Source organism: Acipenser ruthenus, chromosome 28, assembly GCF_902713425.1.
Source record: "Acipenser ruthenus chromosome 28, fAciRut3.2 maternal haplotype, whole genome shotgun sequence".
Taxonomy (NCBI): domain Eukaryota; kingdom Metazoa; phylum Chordata; class Actinopteri; order Acipenseriformes; family Acipenseridae; genus Acipenser; species Acipenser ruthenus.
Genome location: NC_081216.1, coordinates 17,422,694 through 17,436,368, shown reverse-complemented (window position 1 = coordinate 17,436,368; position 13,675 = coordinate 17,422,694). Strand labels below are relative to the sequence as shown.

At 39.5% G+C, this 13,675-nt stretch overlaps 1 protein-coding gene across 1 annotated transcript; it reads left to right on the top strand.

The window, feature by feature from the left end:
* Positions 1–1,096: 1,096 nt before the first annotated feature.
* On the top strand, positions 1,097–13,311 carry LOC117434897 (tumor susceptibility gene 101 protein-like). The gene is made up of 10 exons (XM_034057605.3): positions 1,097–1,464; positions 2,568–2,652; positions 2,825–2,890; positions 3,973–4,136; positions 6,278–6,404; positions 7,087–7,141; positions 9,197–9,291; positions 11,076–11,278; positions 11,496–11,735; positions 12,542–13,311. Exons 1-10 carry the CDS (start codon positions 1,420–1,422, stop codon positions 12,629–12,631), a joined length of 1,170 nt encoding a protein of 389 aa, XP_033913496.1. The 5' UTR covers positions 1,097–1,419; the 3' UTR covers positions 12,632–13,311.
* Positions 13,312–13,675: the final 364 nt, after the last annotated feature.

The window sequence follows — 13,675 nt, the reverse complement described above, 5'->3', positions numbered from 1 at the left end:
GAGTGCAGCTGTAACTGGGACACTGACAGTAAGACTATTGAACATCACTCACAATGACCTCACACAGCCCTCATCAGAGCCACTAGAGTTTGGTTGCTCAGTCTCTTGACAGTTCATCACTGCAGCAGGGTTGTTTCCAGTTTTTTCTTCTTCTTTTTTTACTGTCCTGCTTTATATGTCTTAAGACAGATTATCATGAGATCTGTTTATAACAAGTTTGCAATGACCTTCTATGACCTTCTAATACACGGGGTCCCGATTGACCACCCCTCAAAAAATCATAGTATGATCATCATGAACACTAACAGGCTTGGCATCAGCTGTGCATTCTTAAAATGCATGTCATTTTTATTTATTTATTTATTTATTAGCACACGCACGTGTGTTATAATACAATAGCTCTTAACCTTTAACCAGTGTATGTAAATGGACTGATCAAGGGTCCTGTCCATAGAACTGGTGTTTGTGGGTAGCACTGCTCTCCCCAACCCAGCCACTGCACAGCATGATGCATTGCCTTCTCTTCACCACATGGGGCAGCGAGGTCTCAAATATAACTGAAATTAATGGAATAACATTTTAAATAAAATACATTTGTAATGGAGTCAAAACAGTTCCATTTTATAGTAAACTATGGTAAATGCATGCATTTTTTTTATGTAGCAGAAGTTACATTATAATGTTGGACATGTTGTAAGATCACATACTAAAAATGAAACACTGTACAACATTACTCATTTATTACTAAGTTTATATTTAATATTGTTTAGATAGTGTCTTAAAAACGAGGGCAGTTGTTTGTGCCCCAAACTCTTTTCATACTTATAATTATCATTTTTTATTTAAAAAATATATCAAACCATATTTGAATACAGCGTTTCCAATTAATTAGCGTGCAAGACGCCACAGTGTGTGTGCTTTCTAAATTAAAAATCATTTAAAAGACTTTACGTATATGTTCTCTTATCTAAACTTTACCAGACATTACATTTAAAGTAAATAGAATAGAGCTGTTATGGGTTCAAACGTGTAATCCTTTTCACGTGACAAGTGAAATCATCAAATCGAAACCACGGCCCCGTCACATGACAGGGGTGGGTTTCGTCTGTGTAACAACAAACAGAAACCCGTTCAGGAAGTGTTGGGCATTTGTGTGTCGACTTCTTCCTGTTGTGTTGGTGCAGCTGAGTCCAGCGGGCCGTGGAGTTTAAAGAAAGGTTGTCGATTGCGGAGTAAACAACAGAAAGTATCCCATTAAAAGAAAAAGAGACACAGGGGAGCACTCGCTGGTCGAGAGCGGTAAGGTGGTTGGTCGGGCCGGGAGTCTGGTACACCGGGGAATAACGTACTGTAGGAGTTCAAGAAAGCAGGTCTTGGTGTCATTCTCCTCTTCATCGCTTATCAACAGCAGCCTCAACTATGGCTGTTGTTACCGAGAGCTCTCTCAAGAAAATGCTCTCTAAAGTAAGTACAAACCCGGAGGATGTGGAGCCTCGCTCTTCCATCCCAGAAATCTCTTTTAATTTCACTGCTGGAAGAGTCATGTGTTGTCAGTTCGATTGACTCCTGCTTTTGAACTAAGTTTACTATTGTAATTATAATACAACTGTTGTTGATATGTTGAGACAGTCAACAAAGAAGCCTGTGTACTATCTGTAATGCTTTCAAAAAGTCATTGACAGGTATACTGCCAGTTAAGAAAAAACAGACTGTACCCAGCTTACGTCACGTTAGTAATTGTAGTGCTCTGTAGTACCACTCCCTCAGAGGACAATGTCCCTTTGCTTTTTGGGGATTTATTGTCACGTTGTGTATCCAAATGGCCAAGGATACAATTGGCACGTCCACTGAGCTAATTCTGAAAACCAAAATAGTGAAATGCGTAAACAACAGAGACTAAGTCAAATATAATAATAATTTCAAGCGAAATAAATTTAAGGAATACAATGTTTTAATAGCGTTTTCCTGGACAATAAATCAATTTTTTAATTACAAATAAAACTCAATTTTGTTAAATGTACAGTCTTTTCTCCTTTCTTTTATGACAACAATGTCACCTGTTCATTATGATGACAAAAAAAAAGGAATACAAGAAAATAAATTTGTCAAAAATAGACCTACCCAGTACAAATGACCTCTTGGCATTTTATTTACCCGCCTATTATAACTGGAGTCTCATTTAGAATACATGTTAGTTACAGATTATGACTTTTCCTAACATGCTTTCATGAAGATTACACAAATAAATCTGTATTCTTTTGAAGGACTGATTTTGTTCACAAATGTTGTTTTAGGTCCAGTAGTCATTTTAAGCGCTGTAATCTGTTAAGGGATGGTATGAGCCTTATTTTCATCAGTATATTACAGAAAACAGCAGTCATGTGAGCGACATTTCATTAACATAAAAAGTGTGCACTACATATTGCAGGTGTTTCTAATTGATTGTCCAGTTTTTCTACGATCTCATAACTGTAGAAAGCAGCACATTGCTTAGGCATCAGGTATCTTTTGAACCTTTGTAGTTTTAATTATTTCTTTATTAACTATTTATTTTCCTTAACCTGCAGTACAAGTATCGAGACTTGACAGTTCGTGAAATCACCAATGTGATCTCACCTTACAAAGACCTCAAACCTGTCATGGATGCTTACGGTAAGTAGAGCCAGAGCCCCTTCTGTTTCACACACTAACACAGTGTGGAGGCGTGCTGCTTTCCTTCATTGATAAATGGTTTCTGAATACATTTGTACCACCAGTGTTGTTTTTCTCCACAGCACCACACGTGGTCTAACAATTCTTTTATTTTAATGTTTCCTTCCCACAGTGTTTAACGACGGCTCTACCAAAGATCTGATGAGTCTGACAGGAACAGTTCCAGTCAGCTACAGAGGTATAACGTTTGATTCCTATTCCTAGCAAAGGGCAGTGACAGTGAGAGACCATAACCATGTTATTGCCATTTCAAGAATTGGGTATCTTCATGGTTACATCTAACCAGGGGTTCACATAACTGGTACGCAGGTACGCATGTGCACCAGTAAAATAAAATGCGGACTTCCATGTTGTTTTTAAGATGCAAAGGTGTACCATCAGTGCATTTTTAACAGGAAAGCATTTTCTGTTGAGTCTCAAGACCATAATTCCCCACATTTTTCTTAAGGCCGGAGGGTTCCATTTAAATAAAAAGTCCATCCCTGGTAGAGCTGTCATTGGCTGCTTCAAGGTTTCATAAAAAATAAATGGAGAGCGATCGGTGGACACTCCAGTTTGTCGATGCTTGAGAGCCATTTAAAAAAAAAAAAAGCTTTTACTTCAGCATTTTACTTAAAATAATATTTTGTTTCCCTCAGTTATATCCTTCTATAAATACCATCGTGCCTTCAAGCTGATGTGTTCAACAACACTTATAAAGTGAAGAAGTGTTTTTGAATCCCCAGGGCTGGAATTTAGTGGTAGGCTATTGAAATAAACAGAGATTGTGTGAGGATTTGTTCATTGTAAATAACCAGCAATCCGGACTCACACTTAAACAGCCATAAACTATTGTTGTTGTCTCTGACACTGTCATTAACCAAAGTTTAAGAACCGTGGTCTTGTAAACACGGTATAAAAATAATAGATAGATAGATAGATATGTGTGTCTTTTTACAACATTTATAAATATAGAAAATCTAGCTCCAAATTTGCACCCCTGGTCTTTGACATCCCAATTGTTTGAAATGTCGGAGGAGGAGGTGGAGCTAGACAGCGACTGGGCTATTGACCCCTAATTCTGGTGTGTACCAAAGCATTTCAGCTGGTACTCACATGAGAACCTAATGATATGAGTTGTGTGAACCCCTGTATATAAAAAAAAAAAAAAACACGTACAATTAATGGATAAAGAAACTTGATTGGTTGTGGATGTAATAGATTACGGTAGATGACGCAATACAATACCTTGAAGACAATCTCCTGGTTTCTCTCTCATAGGAAACACCTACAATATACCGGTTTGCCTGTGGCTGCTGGACGTTTACCCCTATAGCCCTCCAATCTGTTTTGTGAAGCCCACCAGTGCAATGATGATTAAAACTGGGAAACACGTTGATGCTAATGGCAAGATCTACCTGCCCTACCTGCACGAATGGAAACATGTGAGTAGCCTATTGTGATGAAACGTGATACATGCCTTTTTTACCAGAACATTTTTGGGTACTCCGTATCAGGCACACTCTGTATGCGTCCTTTTTGACTTGGTTACACGAATCAAGGCTATACCTTGGGAAACGCTCATCTGAATTGGATAAACTTTGCTTGATAATGAGGTGTTGAACATATCCATGTAGATCACACAGGAGAAAAGCTTCCATGGTCACTCATTGTTTTAATGTTTATACAGGTTTCCACGTTGTTCCAGCATTTCCACATATTATTCAAACAATTAAATTCTCTTTAATTTACACATAATGTATTATATAATAAATCATTTGAATTCATTTTAGTTAAAATGGTTCTTCAAGAAGACATTATGTGTTAATTCTTTCCCTCGTTTTATTAAAACTACACAGCTCTGACAGTGGGTTTCGGATTTGTCCTCTTGGAACAAATGGGAAGTCTCTGGAAGGCTGAACTGGCCTGCTTTTTCCTAGAGGGGCTTTGCTCAAATGCAGGGAATTGTACAGGTGTAAAATAGAGGCTTCACTCATTAATAGAATAAATATTACTATGTGTATTAATTCTGTATCCATAGCTCTATTTCTGTACTTGCCATTTTCATTGTAGCTTCACTATCCACCACACGTGTGCAGCACAATCGGCAATCCAATTTAACTTTCTCCTTCCCCATACAGTCTTACTTTCTACTTATGCAAACTGGTTTAACATTACCAACACATTTTCTTTTATATGATTACCAATACATTTTCACTCTACAGTTATGCAGTGGGGAGATAAATATATTTGTCTGTCTTTATTGTTATGAGAAAAAATACTAAAACTATTCGGGGGAGAAAAAAAATCTTTGAAGCTTGATGAAAATCAAACCTGGTATAAACCGCTCCCCTTTGTATCCCTGTTTAATACTGTTTCCTAATTGTCTTTTAGAAAATACCATGGCTGTTAGTCCCGGCTCATATGATCAAGTAACAATAGCTAAAAAGCCACCGTACAGTTATTGTTTATGTAGAACCTGCCAGATTCTGCGTGTTTGAATGGGTTCCCTAAAGCATGACATATATAACTGTGTTCGGTATCACTGAACCCAAAAAGGAAATTATGCGCACTGTAATGGAGACCTGCTTGTGTGATTTCTATCTGAACAGAAGAATAATGCCTTCTATTTGAGGTAATCTGAACAGAATAATGCCTTCTATTTGAGGTAATCTGAACAGAGTAATGTCTTCTATTTGAGGTAATCTGAACAGAGTAATGTCTTCTATTTGAAGTAATCTGAACAGAGTAATGCCTTCGATTTGAGGTAACCTGAACAGAGTAATGTCTTCTGTTTGAGGTAATCTGAACAGAAGAGTAATGCCTTCTATTTGAGGTAAACTGAACAGAGTAATGTCTTCTATTTGAGGTAACCTGAACAGAGTAATGCCTTCTATTTGAGGTAACCTGAACAGAGTAATGTCTTCTGTTTGAGGTAATCTGAACAGAAGAGTAATGCCTTCTATTTGAGGTAAACTGAACAGAGTAATGTCTTCTATTTGAGGTAACCTGAACAGCGTAATGCCTTCTATTTGAGGTAATCTGAACAGAGTAATGCCTTCTATTTGAGGTAATCTGAACAGAAGAGTAATGCCTTCTATTTGAGGTAATCTGAACAGAGTAATGCCTTCTATTTGAGGTAATCTGAACAGAGTAATGTCTTCTATTTGAGGTAATCTGAATTTTCTGGGGGAAGGATCACTAGCCTTGCATTTAACATCGCTAATACAGGAAGGAACTTCGTCTACGAGTACACTTTGTTTCTTTACATAAATTGAAGAGAAACCCATTGAATTAAAAATGTATGTTTTGCATGTATTTTGCATATTGTACCCATATGTAGTCTTACATGGACACACGCTAGTATTGGGTCTCGGTGTACAGGATACATGTTGGAGGCTGATTTTGGGGGTGTTCAGTCGTGAGTTTGGAGGTTGATGGTGTGTGATTGTAAGGAGATAGCTGGTCCTTGCTCTGAAATACAGTTTGACACAGCATTTATGCCACTTACTAACAAGATAGTATGTATAATATTCTAGCCTTGTGCTAAGTAAAAGACATCTTTCTTTTTTTTTTTTTTGCTTAGCCTCAGTCGGACCTCTACGGCCTGATCCAGGTGATGGTTGTGGTGTTTGGAGAAGAGCCCCCAGTGTTTTCACGTCCCCAAGTGCAATCTTCCTACCCACCATATCAGCCCACTGGGCCCCCTAACAGTAAGTGAAAGAGTGCAACCAACGCCTTAAAACTCATTATGAGCTCTATTAAATAATTCCAGGTTCCCCTTTTATTGTGATGAGAATGTTGTTGCTTCTTCACTTGTTTTTTGTATGTTAATTCAGGATGTGCAAATATATATATATATTTTTAAGTTACCCCAGTTAATGTATGATGGAATCTGTTTGTTAAATAGGCATGGAATACAATAACATTCCAAAATAATATAAAGCCCATAGATCACATGATCTGATGTCACCTTCATCATCGAAGTGAGGTTGAACTGACATCTCACAATCATGACAGTAGCATGTCTACACTATCTCACAGTGAAGGCCTAGTATAGAACCACTAATGTGCAGTTCACCTTTATGACACTAGATGGCAGAACCTGGTGATTTTTGTTTTAGCATAAGGCAGATGCAAAGCAGTTTGATAGTAAGGTTGTGGAACAGGATAAGCAGTACTGTTCCATATAAAAGAAGTCCAAGAAAAGTTACATATTAATACATATTCAACAGATCCCAAAAAAACCTAGTACAGACACTAAGGGAGATTTCTCAAAGTTGGGTTTGAGTATTGGTTGTTTTAAATTGGTAAAGACAGATTACTTAAAATAATGAAACTGAAAAAACCAACATCCCCCACTGATACATGTTTAAAATCACTCTTGTTTTCCAGCTTCCTACATGCCGGGCATGCCTTCCTACCCATCCGGTCACTCTGCAAACCCAAGGTGATGTGTTGCAGTATCCTTTTGTAAAATAGGTATAGAATAGAATAATATAAAGCTCATAGAGGGGCAGAGTCAGGGCATCAGGTTATGCTGTGTAAAAATATGTTGAATTATTCTGAAATATTATTGCTTTGCTGAGTGTAGAGTTCACATGGTGTTCAGTGACCTTGTTGGCAGAATGATCTTAAACTACTGTCAATCCAAACTAGACCTATCTGACTGATCTGCCTTGGTAATGAAAATATATTTTTTGTCCCGCTTAGGTCCGTGTACCCTTCAGTCCAATAGTTTTTCCTTTTTGAAACGGAAATGGAAAATGACTCTAGCTTTTTGGAGCAGAGAAATCAAAAAACTCATAGCAATCTCATCCTATAATCATCTGTATCACAGAAACAAATAATAGACCATTAAAAAAAGTGTTTGATTTGGTGCTCTCTGCCCAGATTAAGGATGACTCAGAAGTGGTTTGTTATAACACTGTTCTTCAACGCCATGGAAGCATTAGACGCTTATACTGGCACTAGGGAAAGACGGAACTGTGAACTCTTGCCGACAACACTGTGTTCTTCATATAGGAATGACACACTATAGACAACTTTTTGACCTCATTATAATACTTAACATAAATTTGCATTGCTCTAAACAGGCATTTTGTCTATGCAGTATAAAATCAATTATGGTGGGGCAATACTGTCTTTATTGATAAAACAGCCTTTATTAAAAAATTGTATATTGCTTAAAGGGAAATAACGTAGATTATTGGAAAATTAATATTTACTAGAAAAGACAATTTTTAGACTTTAAACGCTACAGTAGTGCTGTCAGCAAGTTCCGAGCTCCACCTGTTCCGGCTTTTCCTAGTGCCATCATAAACTCCCAATGCTGCCATGGCATTGAAGAACAGTGTTATAACAGTCATCCTTAATCGGAACAGAAAGCACCAAATCAAATATATATATATTTTTTTTTTAAATGGTCTATTATTTGTTTCTGTGATATAGATGATTCAATTTCTAGGATGCGATTGCTATGAGCAATATGAGAAATGGGGAAACAAGCCGAAGTCTGTTTTTGTATTGATTCTTTCAAATTGGAAAATTACTTGATTCTTGTTTTTTTATTTCTCTGCTCAAAAAGCAAAAACGAAAAAGGAGTCTGTGACAGGGTCTTACGTCACGTGCGTGGATAGCCGCTATTTATCAAATACAGAGAGACAACTGGGGGTGGAGTTGAAACGCCGGCACAGGCACGCAGGATTTATTAACACAAACAGAAACGAAAGTAAAGGTGGTCATGTGACATTACCAGCCATGGTAACGCACAGAGGACACATACAGCAAGCTGTACAAAAGGCAAAATAAAACACAGTACAAAAACTACAAATAAAAGGTGCCCCAGAGGGCGAGCGCTAGCCTTAAAACAAGGCGTCCCGCTCCAGGAACCGGCTACACTACGTAACCCTCGCTATACATCACATGGGATCACTATCCCCTAACTAACCTACTTATGAGCCGGTATTCATACAACGACTCCTGCTGCTTCATACAGCCTTGGCTGGGTATTGCCTTGGCTGGGCATTGCCTTGGCTGGGCATTGCAGTTTCAGGGTTGCGTAGCTATCGTTCCTGCAGAGCGGACCCTCTCCTCCCGAATATACGCCACTCCCCTCTGGCATGGCGTTACAGTCGCCCCGAACCATCTCCCGTGGATGCTTTTGAACTGACGGACACTCGGTCAACACCCACCCACCTGCTGATTGAGGTCCAGCACAGCCAATCACTTGCTGCCCTTCCCCTCAACCAAACCTAGGAGGCAGCAAGTCCCAATCGAGCGCCCGTCTGGAAACAACAAATGTAATTAAACAAATCAACTCCAAAACGACACATAATAAACCCATTTCCCCATACAAATTATACCAACACTAAACACACGTGCAGGGCAATCGCCCTGTTACAGAGTCGTTTTCCAATTTCCGTTTCAAAAAGGAAAAACAATTGGACCGAATGTACACGGACCCCTTTAGACTAACCTACTGTTTTTGTTGTTTCTCTTCCAGTGGGTACCCGAGCTATCCGTACCCTGGGGGAAACTCCTACCCCACGGCCAGCACAGCACAAAACTACAACGCCCAGACACCCGTCACCACTGTCGGTGAGTCGCCTAGGGGCAGCCAGGGTTGTATCGAACAGAGTTACTACTGTTGTTCTAGGCAGTACTCTGCAGGGACTAAAGGGTTAATCTGTTAACTGCCAAAGTTTTTTACAAATACATTGTTTATCAAAAGATGGTCCCATGTTTTAGACACAGCGGCTCCAGTTTTCAACACCACCTCTTAATACAGCCAATCAGCAAGAACTAATTTGTCCTCGGCCATTAAATTTAAATTTCTTTTCAATACATGTGTGATACAATGCTCCATTGGCATGTTTTTTAAGATTTACAGAAACATTACCAACATATTTATGAAGCATAATTACTTTTTTTAAGGTACAGACAAAATCATGATTTTTGGGGACCAATATACTTTAGATGCCTTGCACCCACCTCCACCCCAAAAAAACTGTTCTTGTCCTCTTTTCTGTTGACCTGACCCCTGACCTTCTGTTTGATACAGTAATTCCTATTGTGCTGGTCTCAGTTGCGGGGGCAGCCACTTATTGTAAGGTCACCGCTGTAACCGGACCCTGTGTATTAAAGGTCACTAGACACTGGAGTTCAGTCTGGAAAGGCCTGGCATTAGATCCCCCCTCTCCTGTGTGCTATATTTAGGGCAGGAGGTGAATGTGGAAGGATAAGGTTTCTTAAAGAGCTTGCAGTAGGCAGACGAGATTAACACTGACATTCACACTGGCCTCCTCCCTGTCTGCTGACTTAGGGATCCTTGCTCAGCTGGACACAGTCTGCCACTAAAAAGGCTGGAACCATTTTCAGTTTTCTGACGGACCTACTTTTCCCCCTGTGCTCTTTTTTAGGTTTCCTTAACCCTTTGCGGTCCTATGTCGGACCTGGTCCGACATTGCAATTATTCCTATCCGGTCTAATGTCAGACCCTGTCCGACATCATCAAAAAAACGCAAAAAACGGGTTTCTAGTCGTTTTTTCTCCGGAAAAAGCCGAGAAAACCATTCAATGGCCGAGTGGGAGCAACAGGAGCCGACACAAGCCGAAAAAACAAACAAACAAAAAAAAAAGGACATATCTCATGAATAGTCATACATGCCCCTTGCATCAGATAGGGGCGGCCATAAGGAAACAAGCTGGCTGATACTGCATCAGCGCATAGAGAATATCACGGACATTTGCAGAGCTTTTTTGAGATGTTATAGTAATAAAATAAGACTTGGATCGCATTATTGAGGAGTTTGGTGATAAAATGAGTGATTAGGAGATGATTGATCGGTATGTACGACTATTATTATTATTATTATTATTTATTTCTTAGCATATGTGAAAGCGATAGTGAACGAAAGGGTGGGGTAGGGCTGGAGATGCCTAGTGAGTGCTTTGTTGATATGCAGGGCCTTTTAAACCCGTTTGACTGTGGAAAAAAAATACTTTTAAACAGCGCGTCTAAAATTAACTGCGCGTGTGAAAATAAATTGGACCTGATGCGCCTGACACGCACTTAATAAATGGACTGCTAAGGGTTAAAAACAAAAAAATGTACGTAAATGAGTGCTGTAGTGCATTGATTCTCAACCCTGGTCCTGGGGAGCCACTGTGTCTGCTGGTTTTCATTCCAACTGAGCTCTCAATTCCTTAACTAGACCCATAATTGACCTGAATTGTTTTCAGCTCTTAAACAGTTGCAGAGTTCAAGTTACTTATAAAATGTTATAGCTAACAGTCTAAGAGTCATTATGGAGTGGCGTATGATCTGTGTGGTATATTCTAGTTGGGTATGCTGTAATAGTGTTTTTCTGCTTGTGCTCCAGGTCCCAGCCGGGACAGCACTATCGGAGAGGACACAATCCGCGCCTCCCTGATCTCAGCGGTCAGTGACAAGCTGCGGTGGCGAATGAAGGAGGAGATGGACCGGTCCCAGGCTGAGCTGAACGCTCTCAAGCGCACTGAAGAGGACCTCAAGACAGGCCACCAGAAACTGGAGCAGATGGTCTCCCGCCTCGACCAAGAAGTGGTATGCAGTGCTGGTTTTAATCTGCAACTTTTAAAAAACTGTAAGACTTAAAAACTTCACAGCTTATGAAACAGATGATGGTGAAGTGTTTTAAATGATGTGTTTCAAATATGTATGCTATTACTGTTTCCAAAAACAATTGGTTATGAAAGAAAAGGGTTACGGTTCAGCAGGAGAGGAATAAGCTCATTAATATCCAGCTGCTTCACTCCCCCAGACTGAAGTTGATCGGAACATCGATCTTCTGAAGAAAAAAGACGAGGAGCTGAGCTCCGCCCTGGAGAAGATGACGAGCCAATCGGAGAACAACGACATCGATGATGTGATTGTGCCGACCGCCCCCTTGTACAAGCAGATCTTGAACCTATACGCAGAGGAGAACGCCATTGAGGATACCATCTTCTACCTGGGGGAGGCACTGCGTAGAGGTGTCATCGACCTGGAGGTCTTCCTGAAGGTAAAGGGACCTGTTCCACCGGGGAGTGGGGGGGGTCGGGGGGGGTCAAGAGATGTGCTTCAGTTAGTGCAGTTCATTTACTGTCAGATCCAGTATTATTCTTCCCTTGAAATTCAGATCTGAATAGTTGCCCTAACAGGAATGCAACCTTTGAAATACATTATTTGTGTTTCTGGCAGTGTGTTTTTAAAGCTGCTGGGGACCAGCCCTGTTTCATTCATACAGAAATAGGTGCCTGAGCCCAACCTTTAAGTGCAATGAATGCTCTTCAGTTCTGTACTTGCCATTCACAGGTAATTCGCTGAGTTAATGTGCGTCTTTCCAAATATTCCTGATAACATTGCATTCAAATGAACCAGTCAAAACCACAAATGCACATAAGAAGATTCAGGTACTAACTAGGATTATCCCTTGTATTATACTCCAAGTGACCTCTTGCTTCCATTCAGTTCAGCGAATCAGAAGAGTCGTGTTACCTGGTTATGAACTGACGTCTCTGCGCTTAACCAAATCACTTAACCTCCTTGTGCTCCGTCTCTCGGGTGAGACGTAATTGTAAGTGACTCTGCAGCTGATGCATAGTTCACACACCCTAGTCTCTGTAAGTCGCCTTGGATAAAGGCCTCTGCTAAATAAACAAATAATAATAATAGTAATAATTATTGATTTGAAGATGATTGACCCACACCTTCCTTGGCATAAAGAAAAAGCAAGATAGAATGTTAGATGGTTGATTTCTTATGACGCAGCCCTCCAACAGTCAGGTACACCGTGTTAACTCTTTCCCTACCACTCTTTCATTTCAGCATGTGCGCCTCCTGTCCTGCAAACAGTTCCAGCTCCGAGCGCTGATGCAGAAAGCCAGGAAGACTGCAGGCCTGAGTGACCTCTACTGATCTCGGCGACAAAATATATCTTGTTTTTTTCTGTCGCATTGACACTCCTCCTTTTTACCATTTTCCTTTTCTCGTTCTGTTGTCTAAAGTTCTTTTTGTGCTCATCCTTTACTATTCTGGATTTTTCTGTTGATCTGCCCCCACCGCACGTGATAGCAAGTCCTTTACTCAGGTACCCTCGAGTGTGCCCCTACTTCACTCAGACATGCATAGGAATACCAGCTCCCAGCCTCATTAATGCTGAATAATCGTACAGCCCTCAAAGTCTGGGAGAAAATCATCAGGTTTTCCCAAAATCAGAATTAAGTTTTATTATTTTTTATCGTATACGTTTTAAGAATATTTTTGAAGAAATTAAATGTTATGGGTTTTTTTTTTGTCTCCCTCCTAATTGGAAAAAAAACTCTTTCCAAAGAAGTTTTTGATGATTTGACCGCTCTTTTTAAATCTGAATGAATATTTCCAAGAAAAAAAACTTTAATCTGAAAAGCATGCGTCCTTTAGGAATCTAGGTGAACAAGGACACTTGTCCCAACATTGGTTTTTCCTGGCGTGTTCTGTACAAACATGAAGATCTCAAACTCTTACTGAAGTATAACATATATCAATCAAGTAAAATTTTATGGATTGTATTCTTTTTATTTTTTATTTTTCAATAAAATTAGCTTTTACTAAATGCACTTTGAATTACATGTAAAGCATTGGTGAATTGGGGTATTCATTTAGAAATCATAATTATAATTTAAAAAAAAAAAAAGGTTGCAATTATGATTGAGGTCTTGTATTTATTCTTTTGACAAATCAATTTCCATACAGTCAAAGTGGTTGGAGCTCAATTGGAGTACTCTCATCAAAAAAACATACTTCCCTATCATATTTAGGTTTTGCCATCATTATCTCATTACATGTCATACAAGGTAGCGAATCAGGGCCGTCACGTGACCTGCATATGGCAATATGTATTTTGTAGAGACTTAGTTAATAGGAGCTGTATAGTAATTCTTAGAAACTTTCTAATTTAAGACATCAGTGGAAGTATGTCAC